The 22,872-nt window shown below is 41.9% G+C and overlaps 1 protein-coding gene across 1 annotated transcript in view; it reads right to left on the reverse strand.

Moving 5' to 3' along the window:
- The window catches only part of FAF2 (Fas associated factor family member 2), a 58,768-nt gene that overhangs the window by 12,884 nt on the left and 23,012 nt on the right, over positions 1–22,872 (reverse strand). Inside the window, exons 2-8 of the mRNA XM_023185103.1 lie at positions 17,347–17,415; positions 11,121–11,255; positions 8,584–8,660; positions 5,365–5,503; positions 3,568–3,653; positions 3,377–3,468; positions 998–1,175 (exon numbers count right to left, since the gene is read on the reverse strand). Coding sequence (XP_023040871.1) covers positions 998–1,175; positions 3,377–3,468; positions 3,568–3,653; positions 5,365–5,503; positions 8,584–8,660; positions 11,121–11,255; positions 17,347–17,415 — 776 coding nt within the window. The remainder of the gene's footprint in view (positions 1–997; positions 1,176–3,376; positions 3,469–3,567; positions 3,654–5,364; positions 5,504–8,583; positions 8,661–11,120; positions 11,256–17,346; positions 17,416–22,872) is intronic.

Here is a 22,872-nt window from a genome sequence, read left to right on the forward strand (position 1 = left end):
CCGTGTTAGCCAGGATGGTCTCGATCTCCTGACCTCGTGATCCGCCCGTCTCGGCCTCCCAAAGTGCTGGGATTACAGGCTTGAGCCACCGCGCCCGGCCAGAATGTTATACAGTAATTTTTAAAACGTGGCAGAATATTTAATGATGAGGGAAAAGGCTGTGATATATTCTTACATGAAGAAGGGTTGTAAAAAAGTATTATCCCAATTTTACAAATAAATGTACATATAGAGAGGTGTGTGTTATGTGTAAAATTAAAAAAATATATAACAATGTTCAAGTGGTGGTAGGATTATCAGTGATTTAAAATTTCTTCCTTGTGCCTTTTTGTGGTTTTAGGATTTCCTATAATTAATGTACATAACTTATGTAATGGAGAGGAATTATAGCCATTCCACTTTTTTTTTACATCAAAGTTCTTTATATTGTATTCGGCTATTCTAAATACCACAATGTACATTCTTGAGTATAGAGGCCTGTCTTTATTTTGTTTATTTATTCATTTATTATTTTTTAAAGACAGGGTCCTCCTCTGTCATCCAGGCTGGAGTGCAGAGGCACAATCAGAGCTCGCTGTGGCCTCCAATTCCTGGCCTCAAGCAATCCTCCCACCTCAGGCTCCCAAGTAGCTGGGACTACAGGCATGTACCACCACGCCTGGCTAATTTTTTCTTATTTTCTGTAGAGATGGGGTCTTACTTTGCTGCCCAGTCTGGGTTCAAGTAATCCTCCTGCCTCAGCCTCCTAATGTGGTAGGATTTCAGGTGTTAGCCACTGCACCCAGCCCTTGTCTTTATTTTGAACATCTCTAAGAACAGATTACCTGATATAGAGTAATTTAGGTCAAAGTATGTAAATATTTTGACAATAAATGGGCAAAGCTAAAAGCTAACAGTGGCCTCATGCACAGAAGAAGTCAGTATTGGTAGAACCCCAGGTCAGCCCTCCAAATTTACAACTGGTCTCTCTCTGTTCCAGAAGAGAACTCCCTTGTACCTTTCTAGGCGTTCTGACACCAGGTAAGTCTGGTTAGCATCCATGATAAATGTCAGTTGGTTAATGAGGTCATCAGGTTGAATGAGGCCTTCTAGCCGTCCCACCACAGTCATCCTTCGATCCTTCAGCATAATCATGGCCAGGAATGGATAGGTGTTCTCTCGTAAAGCCTGTGAGACTGACAAAAAGACCCAACAGATCAAGGGCAGGACTTGACGGTGAAAAAGATCAACACTTAGACTTTTCACAATGAGTGAGAGAGAACTATTTTAATCCTGGTTGAGGAAGATGGGAGGTATCATTTAGTCTCTGCCTTTCCCCCCTTCCTAGTTTCTTTCTTTTCTTTTTTTGAGCCAGGGTCTCACTATGTTGTTTAGGCTGGTCTCCAACTCCTGGGCTCAAGTGACCCGACCACCTCAGCCTCCTGAGTAGCTGGGAGTACAGGAGTGTGCCACCATGCCTAGTTCCTCCCAGTTTTGTAATCTTTTGTTTTTGTTATCAATTTGCATGCCTATCCCTAGGTGCTTGACTAGAATAAGACAGGCTTTCCTGGTGGCGGTGTGGTTGTTGTGATGATGCCAGGGAAGGCTGCAGAGTTCAAGGATAATGTCTACTTGATGGTAGGAAAAGTATCTATAAAGAATCTGGCACAGTTTTCCCTATACAAGGGCTCAAACCTAAAAGGGCACAAGGCTGCAAGTCTCAGCTTGATGACACTGATAATAATCTCCACCATCATCTTTTTTTCTCTTGCCTAATCCTTTCCTTACCCTTTCTCCCTATGTATCTTTTCTCTACCCGTAAAAAGGTTAGTTTTTCTGTTCCAAAGAAGCTTATTAATAGAAAGTTGAGGCTGGGCTGGTAGCTCACACCTTTAATCCCAGCAGTTTTGGGAGGCCGAGGTGGTTGGGTCATTTGAGGTCAGGGATTCGAGAACAGCCTGGCCAACATGATGAAACCCCATCTCTACAAAAAATACAAAAATTAGTAGGGCATGGTGGTACGTCCCTGTAATTCCAGCTACTTGGAAGGCTGAGGCAGGAGAATCACTTGAACCCGGGAGGTGGAGGCTGCAGTGAACCAAGATCGCACCACTGCACTCCAACCTGGGTGACAGAGTAAGACTTGGTCTCAAAAAAAACCAAAAAAAAAAAAAAGGAAAATTGGTTTCCAAATGACTAAACTTTTTACCATAACAGAGTTTTATCTATGTTTTCCTTATGGTGTGAAATAAGAGATTTTATAAACTTCTATTAAAAAAAGTCCTTACCTTCCTTCTACTCACAACCTCCCTTCCGCCCCCATCAAAGCCGTATTAGAATGGCAAAATGCATGCAGGAATTTGGATGTTTAAAAACAAATAGGCTGAAGATTCAGATTCCGGGATGCAGGGACAACATCTGCCACATCTTTGGTTCTAAAGTCATGGCACAGTATGTGGCATGCTAATATAAACTCGAAGGTTGCTGGATAGAAGTAGCCGCAAAAATGACTACATTCTTCCTCACTGGATGCCTTCGTATCTTTTACTAAACATCTAAAAATACTTATCTCTAAAGATCTGAACTTTCCAAATCCATATTAGTACTCAAGGTACTCAAACAACTGACTCACTATGCAAGGGCTCTGTTCAAATTGTTGATGAAAAGAAGAAACTCTTCAGTAAAAAGCCCACTAAGATTAAAGGCAAGCTGCTAGCCAAGACTGGATATTTCTATGAATGTGGCAGGCTTTGGCAATGCTGAATGTGAAGAATGGGCTTTAGAATCTGGCAGACCTGATCATATGCTACAACTTGCTAATTATGGCGGGGCGCGGTGGCTCACATCTGTAATCCCAGCACTTTGGGAGGCTGAGGTGGGCTGATCACTTGAGTCCAGGCGTCTGAAGCCACATGGTGAAACCCTGTCTCTACCAAAAATATAAAAAAATTAACTAGGCGAGGTGGCGCACACCAGTAGTTCCAGCGACTCAGGAGGCTGAGGCAGGACCATCACTGGAACTCAGGAGGCGGAGGTTGCAGTGAGCCAAGACTGCGCCACTGCACTCCAGCCTGGGTGACAGAGCAAGCAAGACTCCATCTCAAAAAAAATTTTAATTAATTAAATAAAAAACAACAAAAAAAACTTGCTAATTGTGTGACCTTCAGCCAGTGGCTTAAACTCTCTGAGCCTGTTTCCTAAACCATAAAGTAAAGGTAATATGACGCCCCATCTCTCAGGACTGCTGAGAGGATTAAATGAGACAATATAAAACAGCAACTAGCATCGTATCCTACCACAGAACGAACACTCTTGTAATAAATGGCATGGCATGTCTTTCCAGACCATTCCAAAGATTCTCCAACAACCTGAATGAGGCAGAAGAAACATAACTTACCCCTGTATCCCTCAGGTTTGTTTGTAGAGCATGCCCAGAAGAGCATCCTTGTGTTTATTAGTGAAATAACTTCAGGTGCACAGAGTGTGTTGCTGTGGAAAGGTACAAAAAGGACATGAGAACAACTTGCTGACTACGAACTGTCACCACAAAGAGTCAGAAAAGAGAAGGAAAATAATCAATCCACTTACCGACAAAACTCATCAGAGTCCTGGTGATCATCTCCATGAAGATAAACCAAAAGAAAGCGAAGCTCCCGTTTGGCATCGTTAAGTGCCTGTGAGAAACAAGATCACTCATTATTACGAAGACTGTGCCTTGAGCTTATATTTAGGCTAAGGGTCCTAATGGATACAGTTATGTATTTAGGAACAAAAGGAAAAAATAAGGAAAAAAGGTGAGCGAGAAATCAGAAAATTCCTGAGCTCCTACCTTCACACCCCTAGCATTGCTCTCCCTATAGAAACTCCATGCTAATAAGCTTTAATGAAAAGGTTTTAGTGTTGTTAGGATTCAAACTGTAACAGACACATGAGAGTAGACAGGCTTACAAATACAGGTTCCCAACAAATCACAGAAAAGTCAGCTGCACCCACAGTCTAAGGAAGATTAAAAACAGGAGAATCTGACCATATGAAAGGGAGGTGAGAATTTTTCTACTTCACAGCTACAACATCCTTGTAAGTAAAAAATAACTGCAAAGACAACCCTGATCCTAGGCCATATGGAGTAGGAATGATGGACTATACGATCCAAAGGCATTCGAAAGAGCATAGGGTGTAAAAGATGGACTGTATGATCCAAAGGCGTTCTAAAGAGCATAGGGTGTAAAAGACTTTCAAAGACAAGGCTAGCATCCAAGACTCCTGTGCGTGCTTCTGCATGTGCGTGCTCCTGAGTACATTATACTGTACAACTGCTGACATGGCCAAGGGTGGTCTACCCTCAGGATCATAGCAGAGAGGGTACACGGGAGGTGCTCATCTCACTCATCTCTGTATCTTTAGCACTGAGGACACTGCCTGGCATACAGTAGGTGCTGCTCAGTGTTTGCTGAGTGGGGTGGGAACAGCCACCGAGGAGACTGACTATGATAAAAAGCAGATATGGGAAAATCAAAGCAGGAAGCAAGGATGAACATTTTTCTCTTTCTCCAGATAGATTCAGAAATTCTGGAGGCTGCATAATAGAACCCCCGTGTGCCTATTCCCACAGCATTCCCATAGTTTTCCCTATTCCCATAGTGTTAATTCTATGTATTTCTCTGGCAAACTAGGGACATACCTAACACCCACAGAACTCTAATTTTTCCTCCCCTGAATGGTGAGGTCTTGAGTCAAAGGTCTACATAGCTGAGGCTGAATGAGATGTGCTACCCTGAGTCTATGGTCTATGTCCTTATTCAATTCTGTGAGAGATAAAGAAGATTTAGGCTTTGCCTTCAAGGGGCTTACAGTCTGGTAGCAGAGATTATACATGAACACAAATAATATAGGAAAGAATATAAAATTGCTATCAAGTTTTAAAAGCTATGGAAGAACAAAGGGAAAGATTAGTATTCTAGATTGTGAGACAGGGGAGGACAGGGCACAACAATCACGGATAGTTATAAGTGGGGAGCGACATGAGCTAGTTGAAGGACTGGTAAGATTCCAATTAGCAAAAATGTGAGGAAGGCATTCCATATGGAGGGACCAGCAAAAGCAAAGGGACAGAGGTAGGCAAGTACGGACTATGTTCAGGGAATGAGTCAGCTGGAACTGAGGGTATGGTAAAGTTATGCAGAAAAGACCTCAAAAGAAGGGCAGCATTAGATCAAAGAGGGGCCAGCTAAAGGGTTTGGTCTTTTTTTATCACCCCCTGTAAGCAATGAAGAGCTAATTAAGGTTTTCAAGTAAAACAAGGACATGATCAGTGCTGGGCTATGCTTTCCTTTGAGGGTAGAATCATCTCGGTAAGTTGGCATCTACATGGTTTGCGGCACTGACCTGGCTGTACGTTCCCTGGTAGAAGACAGGGTGTGCCCTCCCATATTTCTCTTCAAAAGAGTGCATAAATGAAACAATGTCCCCAACGGGGTCAGTGACCCGGCTGCGAGGGTCAGGCCGTATAAAACGAAGAGCAAACCTGGGGAAGAAGGAATAAATATCACATGAATCCAGCTTACTATAGTGCATATGGAGTGGGCCAATTGGTACAGATTCCTGTAACAGAGCCAGAGGCATGGCAACAAAGGGAGGTGAATGGTCTGTGAGTGGACCATCAAATCCGAGAGTAGAGTCTGGTTCAAAAGCCATAAAGCAGCAAGTGTTATTCTATTGCTTGTTCAGGAAGAATGCAAACTACTGGGATTATAAATTCCAACACTTGCCTACATAAATCCTGAGTATTTTTTGTGGAACAATTTAGGGCTAGAAGGATTTGGAAGGGAAGACACAGTATCCAAAAAGATCACGTGTCAGGCTATGCACCCAGACTCTCTAGAATGGCACCATCTAAATACTGTAGCCACTAGTCGAATGTGGCTATTCTGAATTTAAATCTATTACGTACAATTAAAATTCAGTTCCTTAGTAATGCTAGCCACATTTCAAGTGCTCAATAGCCACATGTTTAATGGCTTTCATATTGAACAGCAGAACACTTCTATCATCATAGAGAGTTATACTGGACAGTGCTTTAGAATAGAGGTCACTTTCTGGTTGTCCTACTTGCTCCTCCTTCTCCTTTGTTTTCCTGGGATTTTGAATATTGAGTTCACAACCCCAAACTATTCAAATTATGGATAGGAACTTCAAATCTAAAGTTGCGGTTATGATTTACTTGCTCTTCAAGGGGGCAAGTACATTTTGTTTGATGATTTATGGTTGATGGTATCCACGGAGGAAGTTATAAAACTGCTCCACAGTACCCTGGCAGATATGGAGTATTGGCAGCTCTTGTAAAGTGAAGAATACATACCTAATGGTATCACACATCTGTTTCTAAAGGGCCTACCCTATTTTCATAGTACCATTTATTTATCCTTTGGGTTTCCAGAGAAGGCAATGGGACAGAGGCTAATGTGTTACCTAACATTAAAAAAGCTGGTTGGATGATACAGCTGCATTAAAATTAGTAATACATGCCATGCATATTTTCCCTGGGAAAGCAAACAATATTCATTTACTTGGAAAATTTTCAGCACAGACAAGGTGACTAAACTATGGTACTTTCCTTAACAAAAAGTGAACCAATTCATTATCCCAACAAATTCCCCGTGTATAAAATTCTACTTGGAATTTCTCCCGAGCAATCAAACCAAATTCATCGACACAAACATTCCAAAGCGAATTAAAAGCACAAAATGTAGGCCGGGCGCAGTGGCTCAAGCCTGTAATCCCAGCACTTTGGGAGGCCGAGACGGGCGGAACACGAGGTCAGGAGATCAAGACCATCCTGGCTAACACGGTGAAACCCCATCTCTACTAAAAAATACAAAAAACTAGCCGGGCGAGGTGGCGGACGCCTGTAGTCCCAGCTACTCGGGAGGCTGAGGCAGGAGAATGGCGTGAACCCGGGAGGCGGAGCTTGCAGTGAGCTGAGATCCGGCCACTGCACTCCAGCCTGGGTGACAGAGCGAGACTCCGTCTCAAAAAAAAAAAAAAAAAGCACAAAATGTAGTAAGCTGTATACGTGGGGGAATGGTTAGAAATTCTTTGGTAGACTGATGTTTTAACTACTTTCTTTGAAATTAAGCATTTTAGAATTATCTCTTAAAGGCTTTATTTTTTTTTTCCTCATTATACAATATCCCTACGATCTACACAATTTAGGACAATCAGCTTTTTTTATTTTTTAGAAAAAAACAGATGTCAACTTAGTTTTCATTATGATTTTAAAGGTTTTTACCTGTTCATTCTTATATAAAATGGGGATGGAAAGAGTACTAAGCAATTAATTGGTGACCATGAAAAATGTTGCTAAAGCAAGAAAGTCATTAAGCCGACAGCCTCATAAAACACCAAGGGGCCAATATAAAAGGTACTATCTGACCCTTGTACTTATGCAGCTGCTGGACCCACACCTTCAGACTCTGCGCCCTACAGCAGGGTAAAGGCTGTCCCATATTTGAAGGGAGGTACAGGTTCCCTGTATACACAAGGCCCAGACTACATATCCCAGCTCCATCTGCTCGGCTGGATGCCCATGAACATTTTAGTTCCCCATATCTGGCTCTGGGCCAGATAACCCAAGCCTGACATGCTAGGAAGTTGTGCCCCACTCATTTTCTGGCCCTGGACCCTCTGTAGCTTCCAATGATGAGCTCTTTTAATGGTACATGAAGGAAGCTAGAAGAAAGGTGAAGGTATGAAGCAAGTGGGTATACATATAAAAGGGTCCAGTGTTTGTAACCTAGGGGTTGCTGGAGCAAAGTGAAAAGGTACAGAAGGTACCAGGCGTGGTGGCTCACTTGAGGCCAGGAGCTCAAGATCAGCCTGGCCAACAAAATGAGACTCCATCTCTACTGTCTCTACTAAAAATACAAAAATTAGCCGGGCGTGGTGGCGTATGCCTGTAATCCCAGCTACTTGGGAGGCTGACGTATGAGAATCGCCTGAATCCAGGAGGTGAAGGTTGCAGTAAGTCGAGATGGTGGCGCTGCACTCCAGCCTGGGCGATGGCGACAGAGCAAGACTCTGTTTCAAAAAAAGAAAAAAAAAAAAGAAAGAAAGAAAAGGTATAACGGGAGTGTCTAGGGAGGTCCAATTATTGTGGGAGGAATCAAGGGCAAACTGGGTAATCTCAGAGCAAGAGAATTTGTTGGGATTGTGAGTAGTCAGGTGGAGAAGTAGTTTAGGAAAAAAGTTCTAAGGAGTGTGAAGCTAGGAGATGATAGTGGTTAGAAAGGAAAGGGTGTGGACATCAACTAGGAAGTGTAGAGGTGACAAATATGGTTGGGGGAGGAGGGGGAGACAATATAGCCAGACTGGTTTTTGCAAACAATAGGTAAGACTGATGTAAAAACAATTCCATTCCACAATGCCTGCCAATGCTTCAACAATTTAAAATACTTTTATACTGTATTAAAAGACAGTTCGAGAAGAGTATGCAATCTCATGACAAATTGGCAAGTCAACATTGATAGAGCATAAAACTTATTTTGGCCTAAATTTCAGCTCCAAAGTGTTACTATTCTACTAACACATAAATCCAAAGGTACATACCTAAATATATCAAGTATCGTGTAATAGGTAAACCGGAATGGAAGCATTATCAAGTAATAACCCCATCCAAGCAGCCCCTGAAAGTCCAAAAACAAAGTTACACACAATTCTCTCAATCCCTAATATTTTATCAAATGGCTAGGTCAGATTTTCTGACTCTTTTTTGTCCTTCCATGTGATTTGTTCCTCTAAAATACAGTTCCTTCTTCCTGGCCACCTCATCCTTCCTAAGTGCCACCATCTTTGGTCTTATTTCATCTTACTATCATTTTGTTTTTCACATAATTTTTGTATCAAATCTGCTTTAAGGTCCAGAGCTGTGTCTCCTGCCTGTAATCCCAGCACTTTGGGAGGCTGAGGGGGGTGGATCACCTGAGGTCAGGAGTTTGAGACCAGCCTGGCCAACATGATGAAACTCCATCTCTACTAAAAATACAAAAATTAGCCAGGCATGGTGGCATGCACCTGTAGTCCCAGCTACTCGGGGAGGCTGAGGCAGGAGAATCGCTTGAACCCAGGATGTGGAGGTTGCAGTGATCTGAGATCGCGCCACTGAACTCCAGCCTGGGGGCAGAGCAAGACTGTCTCAAAAACAAACAAACAAACAAACAAAAACCAAAACTGCTTTAATACTTATTTTTGGCAGCTATTTATATACTTGTCAAATTCAGTTGCAAGTTAATGCCCCCCGAAGGATACATACTCAATTCTTTCCTTTTTAGATTTATACATCAAAATATGGTATACAGAAATAGGCCAGGCTCGGTGGCTCACACCTGTAATCCCAGCACTTTGGGAGGCTGAGGCAGATGGATCACCTGAGGTCAAGAGTTCGAGACCAGCCTGGTCAACATGGTGAAACCCTGTCTCTACTAAAAATACAAAAATTAGCTGGGTATAGTGGCTCACACCTGTAATCCCAGCACTTTGGGAGGCCAAGGCAGGCAGATCATTCGAAGTCAGGAGTTTGAGACCAGCCTGGCCAACATGGTGAAACCCCATCTCTACTAAAAATACAAAAATTAGCCAGGCATGGTGGTGGGCGCCTGTAATCCCAGCTACTCGGGAGGCCGAGGCAGGAGAATCGCTTGAACCTGGGAGGCAGAGGTTGCAGTGAGCTGAGATTACGCCACTGCACTCCAGCCTGGGCAACAGAGGGAGATTCTACCCCAAAACAAAACAAACATAAAAACCTAAAATAATGTATATAGAAATAGGAAGAAAGATAATCACTATTACTAACCTTGGACATTGGTATATAAATGTTAAATAATTATATTAACCACAATGACAAATCCCCATATAGCTGCTTATCTTAGTAATAATGCTGATTATTATTGCTGTTATTAATTATTAAAACTAGCATACATCCAGGGCTCTGTAGTTTATAAAGCATTTCACAGATGTCACATTGTGTTAACCTGAGACACTTTCTGTGTCTGCAGACAGGAAGCTCTGGAGCCCTATGGCTGACATGGGAATCTGCTACTATACTTCAGAAAACCACAAAGCACTACTTAGAAACATGTTTTCGAGCATCAGGTAGGCCAAGCGCAGTGGCTCAAGCCTGTAATTCCAGCACTTTGGGAGGCTGAGGTGGGCAGATAAATTGAGCTCAGGAGTTTAATACCAGCCTAGGCAACATAGCAAGACCCGATCTCTACAAAAAATACAAAAATTAACCAGGATGGTGGTGCACACCTGTAGTCCCATTACTTAGGAGGCTGAGGTGGAGGACTGCTTGAGCCCGGGAGGTCTAGCCTGCAGTGAGCCAAGATCGTGCCACTGCACTCCAGGCTGGGCAACAGAGTGAGACACTGTCTCAAACAGAACGAAACAAAACAAAAATCAAGTACTCCACAAAAAGGCTTGATGACGGAGAAAATTCTAACTGTTGCAATGTTAAAGGGAATGTTTTCTTAGGATTCTAAATGCAAGTATAAAAGTATAAGAGGTGAGTATAACCCCAAGGATAAGAAAAACAAAGTCCAAGAAGTTCTTTAGAGTTCATTATCAGGTACACATCTGACTTCCTTCACTAGACTGTGAGAAACTGAATTTGAAATGGGAAGACTGGCTCTTTATTCATGTCTGGATCCCCAGTAGCAAAATACCAGGCTATTGGAGTGCTCTTAAATATCTGTCAAATTTAAGTGAACCACCTCCTTGCTACTAGCCCTTCAAGGCAAATTTCAAAGACGTGGCTAGAGCTCCTACAAAGATTCCATATACTTCTTCAAAAGTAGTTTAAGATTAAGTAAACTGAAGCAACAAAGAACTTGAGTAAACAAATTGTAACTTAAGAGATAGAAAACACTCTCCAAATAACTGGCAAAGAATAGAAAACAAAAAATTAGCAGTTTCTATGACAATTCCTTGAGGAATCAAGGCAAAATAATATACCCAAGGGGCCAAGTCTAACTAACAGGTTTACATTCTAAATATTTATTTTGCTCCTGTCACAGGGAGATCAACATAACCAAATGAATATACTTAAAAATAAAAATGGGGGAAATTCCAGCTATGAAATAACTTGCCCTTGGTTGAGGTCTTGAGACAACATAGCTGTAGATCCTGTGGTCAGCTGTATTAACCTGCAGGGGTCGTGATGGAGGCGGGTTGAAAACACTAGGCACACCCTCTTGTTCATTCAATCTGTCCTGTACAGCAGCCTGAGAAGGAAAACAGAGTAGCAAGAGTTTCAGTGATGCTCAAATCAACCCAGAAAAAGAGGTGAGGCAACTATTGCGTGGTATTCCAAAATAGGATGGCCAGTAATACACCAAAAGGTCACTTGAGGAGTGTACCTTCACGGACCTTTTAACCGGCTATACTGGGAGGCAATGTGGAGTGATGGCTCCAGAATGCATACACAGTAGAGGAGATGAGGAAACTTGTCTGGAAGCTACATTTATGCAGCAAGCCCACTGCCTTTATTCGGATGGTATGTATTATTTAGGGTTGCTGGGATATAAAGTGCTTCACTGTACAATCCCAAGAAAAGCCATCCTCAGAGAATACAATGTGGGCGGTACCCCTGGAGTTATGCAGTGAAGCAGTCCTGATGAGTGGCATCTGATGAAGGGGTTTGCAGCAGAGAAACTTTGGTCTGATCCTAGCTCCATCTCTCAGAAAAGTTGCTCAACGTATGAGCCTCAGGTCAGGTGCGGTGGCTCAAACCTGTAATCCTAACACTTTGGGAGGCTGAGGTGAGAGGATTGCTTGAGCCCAGAGACCACAAATTCGAGACCAGCCAGGGCAATGAAGTGAGACCCTGTCTCTAAAAATAAAAAATAAGAAAAAAACATATGAGCCTCAGTTTCCTTATGTGCAAAAATAAAGGAACAATATTTCTCAGAGTTAATCTAAAAATTTAATGAGTTGGCCGTACATGAAGATCCTAATACAACTCCTACCAGACTACTGATACGCAGTTTAAAACACTCATTCCCTCCTGAACTCTGTCCTTAAAATAGATATTTATCTCAATGTAGTAAAAAAAAGTTGGCCTTACCCAAAGAGATGTCTGGCCTTTGCCTTTTGGGAGGTAATCTATGTCAGACCTGATAAGCATGTCTTTGTTACCAGTTTTTAGGTTGCAGCTGCAACACCCAGTAGTCTTAGGGTGAAAGCTGGCCATGCCATAAAGACCAATCATGTGGTTTAGAGTGGGGAACTTTGGACAACTTGGTATCAGCTGACCTGAAGATTGAGTTCAACCATGTGGGCAGCCAAGCAAATCAATCATGCCTATGTAATGATGCCCTAATAAATACTATGGAAGCACTGAAGCTTCCCTGGTTGGCAATACAGTAGTCCCTCCTTATCCATAGGGATATATTCCAAGACCTCTAGTAGATTCCTGAAACCATGTATAGTACCAAACTTGAATGCTGTCAATCGGAAGCTGTTTCTCTTCATGTCTTCCACTCAGAAAATGCCTTTTCCATCTTAACTAAGCACTTACCATGCACTGTGGCTGCAATTTTTGCAGAAGTGTGACAACAAAACTAGCATGAATTTCTTTTTCTTTCTTCACAATTTCACAAACACAAGCTAGACCTTAGCAACCTCAGCATACAATTTTTTAAATTTCCTTATTAAGACAGGAACTTTAACCCTTTTTTTTTTTTCTTGAGACGGAGTCTTACTCTGTTGCCCTGGCTGGAGTGCAGTGACACGATCTCAGCTCACTGCAACCTCCGCCCCCTGGGTTCAAGCGATTCTGCTGCCTCTCAGCCTCCCGAGTAGCTGGGATTACAGGCTCCTGCCACCGTGTCCGGCTAATTTTTGTATTTTTAGTAGAGACGGGGTTTCACCATCTTGGCCAGGCTGGTCTTGAACTCCTTACCTTATGATCTACCCGCCTCGGCTTCCCAAAGTGCTGGGATTATAGGCATGAGCCACGACGCCCGGCCAATTCTGCCCTATTTGTCTCTTCCTTTAGCTGCTTTTAATGTATATGTTCCCTATAATAAACTATAACTATGACTGTAACAGCTTTCAGTGAGTTCTAGTGAATTAGCAAATCTGAAGATGGTTTTGCGACCATCTGAAACTGCAGGTGGTTTCAGAAGTGAAAGTGGTCTTTCGGAGGGCAGTGTGCCCTCTAAACTCAATTACTGGCTTCAAACTTGAAATGTGGCTAATATCAAGTAGGCCCCTAGTTTTACAATTCATTGAGGAAAGAATCATCTTTCACCAAATGATGCTGAGATAATTGGATATCCACATGCAAAAGAAAGTGGATTAACCCCTAGATCACACTATACATAAAAATTAACTACAAATACATCAAATACATCAAAAACCTAAATATAAGAGCTGAAATTATAAAACTCTTAAAACAAGGGTATAAATCTTCACAACCTCAGATTAAGCAAAAGTATCTTAGATATGACAACAAAAGCACAAGCAACAAAAGAAAAAAGTAGATAAATTGGACTTCATCAAAAAGAAAAACTTTCCTGCATCAAATTACACTATCACAAATGGGGCAAGATGGCATGCACCTGTAGTCCCAGCTATCAGGGAGGGTAAGGTAGGAGGGCTTCTTGAGCCCAGGAGTTCAAGGTTACAGTGAGCTATGGTCATGCCACTGCACTCTAGCCTGGGCAACAAACCAAGACTCCATCTCTCAAAAAAAACAAAATACAAAAACCACAAACCACTATCAAGAGAGTAAAAAGATAACTCACAGAATGGGAGAAAACATTTGCAAATTAAATATCAGATAGGCGCCAGGCATGGTGGCTCATGTCTGTAATCACAGCACTTTGGGAAGACAAGGTGGGAGAATCACTGGAGCCCAGGAGTTAAAGACAAGCCTGGTCAATACAGCGAGACCCCATCTGTACAAAAAATAAAAAAATAAAATATTAGTTGGGCGTGGTGGTGTGTGCTTGTAGTCCTAGCTACTGAGGAGGCTGAAATGAAAGGATCACTTGAGTTCGGGAGGTCAAGGCTGCACTTAGCCATAACAGTACCACTGTACTCCAGCCTGGGCAACAGAGAGAAATCCTGTCTCAAAAAACACAAACTGACCAGACATGCTGGCTTACACCTGTAATTCCAGCAATTTGGGAGGCAGAGGCGGGTGGATCACTTGAGGCCAGAAGTTCAAGATCAGCCTGGCCAACATGGAGAAACCTCGCCTCTAGTAAAAATACAAAAATTAGCTGGGCATGGGGCACTTGTAGTCCCAGCCACTCAGGAGGCTGAGGCAGGAAAACTGTTTGAACCTGGGAGGTGGAGGCTGCAGTGAGCCGTGATCATGCCACTGCACTCTAGCCTGTGCCACAGAGTGAAACTTCATCTCAAAAAAAAAAAAAACAAAAACTTTCACAGCTCAACATGAAAAAGACAATCAAATTTAAAAACTGGCAAAGGACTTGAATAGACATTTTTGCAAAGAAGATATACAAATGTTCAACAAGAATATGAAAAAATATTCAACATAATTTTAGCTACTAGGGAAATGCAAATCAAAACCACATAGAGATAGTACTTCACACTCACTAGGGTGAGTATGATCTAAAAGACAAATATTAACAAGTGTTGGTGAGGGTGTGGAGAAACTGAGACCTTCATACAATGCTCTTGGGAATTTAAAATGGTATAATCACTTTGAAAACAGTCTGGGAGCTCTTCAAAAGGTTAAACATAGTGTTACCATATGACTGAGAGAAGTCCATTCCTAGGTATAGACCCAAGAGAAATGAAAACACATATTCACACAAAAACTTGAACACTAGGGCCCGGTGTGATAGTGTGGGCCTGTAGTTCCATCTACTTAAAGCTGAGGTCAGAGGAATGCTTGAGCCCAGGAGTTCAACTGCAGTGAGCTATGATCAAACCTGCACTCCAGCTTGGGTGACAGAATAAGACCTTGTCTCTCTCTCTCTCTTTTTTTTTTTCCTTTTGAGACGCAGTCTCGCCCTGTCGTCCAGGCTGGAGTGCAGTGGTGCAATCTCGGCTCACCGCAAGCTCTGCCTCCTGGATTCACGCCATTCTCCTGCCTCAGCCTCCTGAGTAGCTGGGACTACAGGCACCCACCACCATGCCCGGCTAATTTTTTGTATTTTTAGTAGAGACGGGGTTTCACCATGTTAGCCAGGATGGTCTCGATCTCCTGACCTCATGATCTGCCCACCTCAGCCTCCCAAAGTGTTGGGATTATAGGTGTGAACCACCCGCCTGGCCCAACCCTGTCTCTTAAAAATAAAAAAAACAAGGCCAAGTGCAGTGGCTCATGCCTGTAATCCCAGCACTTTGGGAGGCCAAGGTGGGTGGATCGCAAGGTCAGGAGATCAAGACTAGCCTGCCCAGCATGGTGAAACCTCATCTCTACTGAAAATACAAAAAATTAGCCAGGCGTGGTGGCACATGCCTGTAATCCCAGCTACTTGGGAGACTGAGGCAGGAGAGTTGCTTGAACCCAGGAGGCGGAGGTTGCAATAAGCCAAGATCACACCATTGCACTCCAGCCTGGGCAACAAGAACAAAACTCCATCTCAAAAAAAAAAATAAAAAGAAATAAAGATTAAAAAAACAAAAAGCAAAACTCTCCAGATCCTCTGTTCCATTTCCTATGCTCATCTCATTTGCATTCTTTTTTTTTTTTAAATTATACTTTAAGTTCTGGGATTCATGTGCAGAATGTGCAGGTTTGTTACATAGGTATACACATGCCATGGTGGTTTGCTGCACCCATCAACCCGTCATCTACATTAGGTACTTCTCCTAATGCTATCCCTCCCCCAGACCCCCAGTGCCCCACCCCCCAAGAGGCCCTGTGTGTGATGTTCCCCTCCTATCATTTATTACAAACTGAAATTCTCTAGAATTAAGTTCCATAAGAGTAGGGACTTGGCTGGATGTGGTGGCTCACAACTGTAATCCCAGTACTTTGGGAAGCTGAGGCAGGAGGATTGCTTGAGCCCAGGAATTCAAGACCAGCTTGGGTAACACAGCAAGATCTCGTCTCTACAAAAAAATTAAAAATTAGCTGGGCATGGTGTTACATGTTTGTAGTCCCAGCTATTTGGGAGGCTGGGGCAGGAAAATCGCTTGAGCCCAGAAGTCAAAGGCTGTAGTGAGGTATGCTTGTGCAGAGCAAGACCCCGTCTTAAAAAAATTAAAAAAGAATAAGGACTTATTTTTGTTCACTAATATAATGTCAGAGCCTGAGTTCAATTGCTCAAAAATGTGTTGAATAACGAAATAATATTAGGAATACATTTTTAGGAATCCAGCATCCTATTTAAATAGCAGATAATAATTAAAACAGTAATCTGAGATCAAAAGGGTGTTTGACAAAATTCAACATCCACTCAGTATAAACTATTAATATACTAAGAATGGAAGGGAAACGTCAACAGATATTTATTTCCCTGTTATATGCTAGGAATACAGTAGTTAAAACAAAACAAAAAAATCTTTGTTCTTAGGGAGCTTACATTCTTGGGGATCTATCTCAAAGTAACAACTAACATCACACTTGCTAATAAAAAATCAGAGGCATGGTCGGGCGCGGTGGTGCACGCAGGTAATCCCAGCACTTTGGAAGGCTGAGCAGGGCAGATCATCTGAGGTCAGCAGTTCAAGACCAGCATGGCCAACATGGTGAAACCCCATCTCTACTAAAAATACAAATTAGCCAGGCGCAGTGGTGTGCGCCTGTAATCTCAGCTACTCAGGAGGCTGAGGTAGGAGAATCACTTGAACTTGGGAGGCAGAGGTTGCAGTGAGCAGAGAGCATGCCACTGCACTCTAGCCTGGCAGACAGAGCAAGACTCTGTCTCAAAAAAAAAAAAAATTTCAGAGGCATTATAGTGAGGACAAAACACTATTACCATTATCAACTAGCAGTGTTTTAATTCTAGCTGATTCAATGGTCAAGGAGAAGAGTTGCAGAGAACATGACTACTCAGACAATCTCAAAGAATAAACTATAAAATATGTAAGAAGAAGGTTCACATCAAGACATCTGGTTAAAAACTAAATATACAAAAACCAGTTGTTTTCCCAACAAGATACTAACAAACAGTAGGGGGTGGGGCACTATACTGAGGGATTTAGTCACAAATTTTTCTATGATTTTATAAACTTTCTCACATTCTTTACCTGCCCACACTTTTATTTTTAGAGTCGTAATTCTGAAAAAAATCTACTGAAAAGATTCCTACTATGGAAAAACATACGGTTTTGATTCTTAATCAGACTAGAGAAAAAGAAATAAGCTCAGACTGCATCCTATTATACCTCTATGTTCCAGTTATGCTGTTCCAAGGTATGGCGACACTGATCCATAGATTCTATGCCAGTCAGATCCTGAAAAGAAAGATAAAAACAAAAAGTTACTTAGAGAAAAACCAACAGTATACATATGAGTATTTTTACACCAAATGCTGCTAGGAAGATACACTAAAAAATGTTACAAGTGGGTGTGAAAGTATGGTAAAACTTCACTGATTCAGAATTTATACAGTCAGCTAACTGTTCTAGACACATAAAGAACTAAAAAAATGATAATTCCTTTTAAAATTTCAAGGTTTTCAACTAGGAGTACTGACTAAGATCAATATTCTACTCTCAAATTCAAGTTTGAAAAATTAAAGATTGTTCAACCTGTGAGCTAAGCAAAATATTATTTAATGCTAAACAACTATTCTGTTGATAGTACAGGTTGAGCATCCCAAATCTGAAATCTAAAATGCTCCAACATTTTTTGAAACATTTTGAGTGCTGACATGTCTCAAAGGAAATGCATAGTGGAACATTTCAGATTTGAGATGCTCAACCAGTATAACATAAATATTCCAGAATCTCAACACAATCCAAATCTGAAACACTTGTGGTTCCAAGTATTTTGGACAAGGAATACTCAACCTCTAAATAATGATGTAATGCGCCTTTCCTGCAAAACGTCATGCCTTTCATTAACTTATTTCGTTTTATATACTGGTATTAACCTAGTTTATATGAACTGTGTAAAACCTAACATACCCCACCCCCCTACACTGTCTTTTTGAGACAGGGTCCTGCTGTCACCCAGTTTGGAGTGTAATAGAACAATGACTGCTCACTGCGGTCTCAATTTCCCAGGCTAAAGCAATCCTCCCACCTCAGCCTCCTGAGTAGCTGGCACTGCAGGTGTGCACCATCACATCCAGCTAAATTTCGGATGTTTTTTGTAAAGACAGGGTCTCCCTATATTCCTCAGGCTGCCCTCCAACTCCAGGGCTCAAGCAATCCTCCTGCCTTGGCCTCCCAAAGTGCTGGGATTATAGGCGTAAGCCACTGCAGTTACAGTATTTTCTCACTATTTCCCTTCAGATATCCAATATTCAGCAAATCTAACAGTTCATGTGTGTACACATCTCATGCCCAGAATTTCCACAGAGCTAAACTCTAGCATTCCTTCAAAGTCTAATATAAAAGCCAAAACCATCCATCTATCCATCCATCCTTTCATTTGACAAATATGTGCTACATGCCTATTCTGTACAGCACTTACTTACTATGTTGGAGAGATAGAAAATGAGTAAGATATAGTCTCTATCCTCAAGAAACTCGTCTAAACATCCAGTAAGCTCCAGGGCAAAGAGACTGATCTCAACCTGACAAGAATGTAGTAGCACGGACTGATGAGTCTGAAAACTGAAGTTCTTGCCTAATTATGTACCCTATGGCCATGGACAGGCACATTTTAACTCTGAATTTAGTTTCCTTTATGTGCAATGTGAAGGGTTTAATGTGGAATGCATTTCTTTTCCAGAGCTTAAAAAAATGAAACAAAATTCAAAACCCGAAGTTTAGATTTTTAGGTATACAAGTTTTCATTTTTTATAATTATACATGTAGTACAAAAACTTGCAATAAAAAATTTTAATGTTTAAAATACTGAAATGGAAAAATTCCTTTAAGAACTGCTGGCTTTGACAGTTCTGAGTCTGGATTTTAGGTCCTGACCATTATAGGACTCTTCTCATTTGGCTATTCCCTTCTGATTTCTAACAGGACCCCCTTAACTTTCAATGCCCTACATTACAACCCACTAAAGGATTGGGATGTCCAGGGCTCCTCCTTCTCGCTGTGGATTCTCTTTAAGAATTGGACTCTAGGCCAGGGGTGGTGGCTCACGCCTGTAATCCCAGCACTTTGGGAGGCTGAGATGGGCGGATCACTTGAGATCAGGAGTTCAAGACCAGCCTGGCCAACATGGTAAAACCCCATCTCTACTTAAAAAAAAAAAAAAAAAAATTAGCTGGGCATAGTGGTGCTGCGTGCCTGTAGTCCCAAATACTCAGGAGGCTGCGGCAAGGGAACTGCTTGAACCCAGGATGCAGAGGCTGTAGTGAGCCGAGATCATGCCACTGTACTCCAGCCTAGGTAACAGAGCAAGAGTCCATTTCAAAAAAAAAAAAAAAAGAATTGGAATTGGACTCATTTTAACGTCTTCCCAGTGTGCAAATGACTGCTCCCTCCTCTAAATACCAAAATTGTTTTCTCTCTCTCTTATGTGCCTATTGTTTCCTATCTTATGATTATTTACATTCATTCTATTGCCTTCTCATAGGTAATGTAAGTTCTCTGAGAGCAGGGAACGATTCACTGTAATATTCACTAGTACCAAGCACACAGTATGGGCTTCAATCGTTGTAGAAGAATCAATCCAAGTTAAAAGGATCTTTCTGTATAAGCTTCAGTCATCATGGCTATAAGCTGAAATCCTCTAGACATTATCAGAAAATCTCATTTTACATTAATACATTGTAGTTTTTAATTTTGTTTTGGGATTTTTTTTTTTTTTTTTTTTTTTTTAGACAGGCTCTGTCTGGCTCTGTTGCCCAGCCTAGAGTGCAGTGGCACGATCTTGGCTCACTTGGAACCACTGTCTCTCGGGCTCCAATGATCCTCCCATCTCAGCCTCCTGAGTAGCTGGAACCACAGGTGTGTGCCACCACGCCTGGCTAATTTTTCTATTTTTCTTGGGTAGAGACAGGATTTCACCATATTGTCCAGGCTGGCCTTGAACTCCTGGGCTCAAGCGATCCTCCCGCTTTGGCCTCCCAATGTGTTGGGATTATAGGCGTGAGCCACCATACCTGGCTGTTGCGGTTTTTTAACATCAAATGTTCTGACTAGATGCCAAGCTGGTTGTCAGAACATTACAAATTTGTAGAATTTTCCTGAAAATCAGTAAGGCAGGAAAGAGCTCAGGAAGCAGTGTTTGTTCTTAAAGCTCCTCAGCTGATTCTAATGTACAGCCGAGCTGGGAAATCCATGGTATTAACAGTAATTCTTTTTTTTAGACGAAGTCTCGCTCTTGTCCCCCAGGCTGAAGTGCAATGGCACGGTCTCAGCTCACTGCAACCTCCGCCTCCCGGGTTCAAGCGATTCTCCCGCCTCGGCTCCCTGAGGAGCTGGGATTACAGGTGCCTGCCACCACGCCCGGCGAGTTTTTGTATTTTTAGTAGAGATGGGGTTTCACTATGTTGGCCAGGCTGGTCTCAAACTCCTGACCTCAGGTGATCCACCTATCTCGGCCTCCCAAAATGCTGGGATTATAGGCGTGAGCCACCACGCCTGGCTGGTATTGATATGTAATTCTAAGTAGGAGTAGAGATTATAAATCCCTCACTAAAATAACTTTTAGGCTGGCACAGTGGCTCACACCTGCAATCCTAGCACTGTGGGAAGCCAAGGTGGGTGAATCACTTCAGCCCAGGAGTTAAGACCAGCCTGGACAATATAGAGAAACTCCATCTCTATAAAAAAATACAAAAAAATCAGCCAGGTGTGGTGGTGCTCCTGTAGTCCCAGCCACTCAAGAAGGATTACCTACTCAGGATTACCTGAGCCTGAGGAGGTCAAGACTGTAGTAAACTGCGCCACTGCACTCCAACCTGGGCGACAGAAAGACCTCGTCTCAATAATAATAGTAATAACCTTAAATAAATGGTTATAAACATTGCAGGAGAGAACAGAGTGACTGCCATCTTTAATATACTGAAACACTTAACCTAATTTGCAACCAAAACACTTTTTAAGTAGTAAAGCAGGGTGAGCTGGAAACCCAACTGAACAAGCCTGCTTTCAATCACTACTGATCAGTACTAAAACTATGTCCTAGAAATAAGCGATGCTGGACACACCTAGGACAGGATTATTCACTCATATATCAACATACATTCACTATATATCCAGGATACAGATACAGTCCCTGCCCTCTTTAAATTTTCATCCTACTAAATGGAGACTGGTCAAAACAAACCACACATACTGAAGACAATACACTAACAAAATTTTCATTTTGTTCTAGAAGATTCCTTTAGATTGGGTGCTCAAGGAAAGCTTCCTCAAGGAGATAATATCTGAGCAGAGATCTGAATGAAAGATAAGGGGCCAGTCATGGGGAAATATCTGGGAAGAGTATTCCAGGCAGAAGGCCAACATATGCAAAAACTCTGAGACAGATAAAAACCCACAGAACTTTACAGCAGAGTGAACCTTAATGTATGTAAATTTAAAACATCATTTAAGAGATCAGAGGATCTCTGGATGGAACACAGACTTTGACAAAAGAATCTAATTGTCTAGAAAATATGTGAAACAACCTCCTCAAAGGGGGATGGGGTGCCAACTACAAACTTTGGAAATGAAGTCTGTAAGACTAAAGGCAACAGGAATTACACATAAGCACAGTCCTCTACTTGATAAGGTTTTTCTCCATGGGAGTATGTATTAATTCTGAAGCCACTATATCTGCATATGTATCCCAGATTTGAACAATTAAGTAAACATCATGAATGGTGAAAGCCAGTTTTCTCACTGTAAAAGTGGGAGGTGACAGATAACCAAAGGAAGAAGGCTAAAATGGATAGAGTGGTAATGGACAGAATTGGAAACATCAACTCATGTTTAGCTTAATACAGATACAGATGACTGCATACAGAAAAACTTATTAGTATATACACATGCATATCCCTTGCTCAGTCAGCTGAAAGGCCCTACAAGCAACAATATCCCAGTAGCAAGCACACCTAATGCCCAGATCTTGGTTTCTAATACCATTCTCTAATAAAAACAATCAGGGCTCCTTGGAGAAGTGGCTGATTGTAGGACTGGGGCCGGAAATATGTAAGATGTGCCTAGAGAATCTTGTGGTCAAAAGGATAGAGGAGGCTGGGAGTGGTGGCTCATGCCTGTAATCCTAACACTTTGGGAGGCCAAGGTGGGAGGACTGCTTGAGGCCAGGAGTTCAATACCAGCCTGGGCAACACAGCAAGATCCCATCTCTACGGGAAAAAAAAAAAAAAAAGGATAGAGGACTCAACTGAAAAAGATCCCAGTGACTAAAGCTCGAACACTTTCAGCAATAAAATATTCATGATATAAATACATGGCTGAATAAATAAATTGGGGAGAAGAGAAAAATATCCTATGCAGAAGAATTCCAAATAACTTATGTAGATATTTTACCTTTACAAGGCTTCAAGGAAGTAGAACGTAACTTTTCATTCCTTCCCAGAATGGGCTAGGCATGGTGACTTCCTTCCAAAGAATATAGTATGGAAACAGTGGCGGGGGGATTAATAGTGGAGAAACCTGACCAACGCTACCACAGCTAGGTGATCAAGGCCAAAACATTGACAGTGATAAAGCATGCTGAAAGTACCTTTGACTTGTTGTAGTGAAAATAGCACTTTACCTCTGTAAATCTTCCTGCCAAAAACCCATAATCCCAGCTTCAATTATGAGAGAAACATCAGGCAAATGTCAATT

The sequence above is a fragment of the Piliocolobus tephrosceles genome, chromosome 4 (genome assembly GCF_002776525.5).
Source record: "Piliocolobus tephrosceles isolate RC106 chromosome 4, ASM277652v3, whole genome shotgun sequence".
Classification (NCBI taxonomy): domain Eukaryota; kingdom Metazoa; phylum Chordata; class Mammalia; order Primates; family Cercopithecidae; genus Piliocolobus; species Piliocolobus tephrosceles.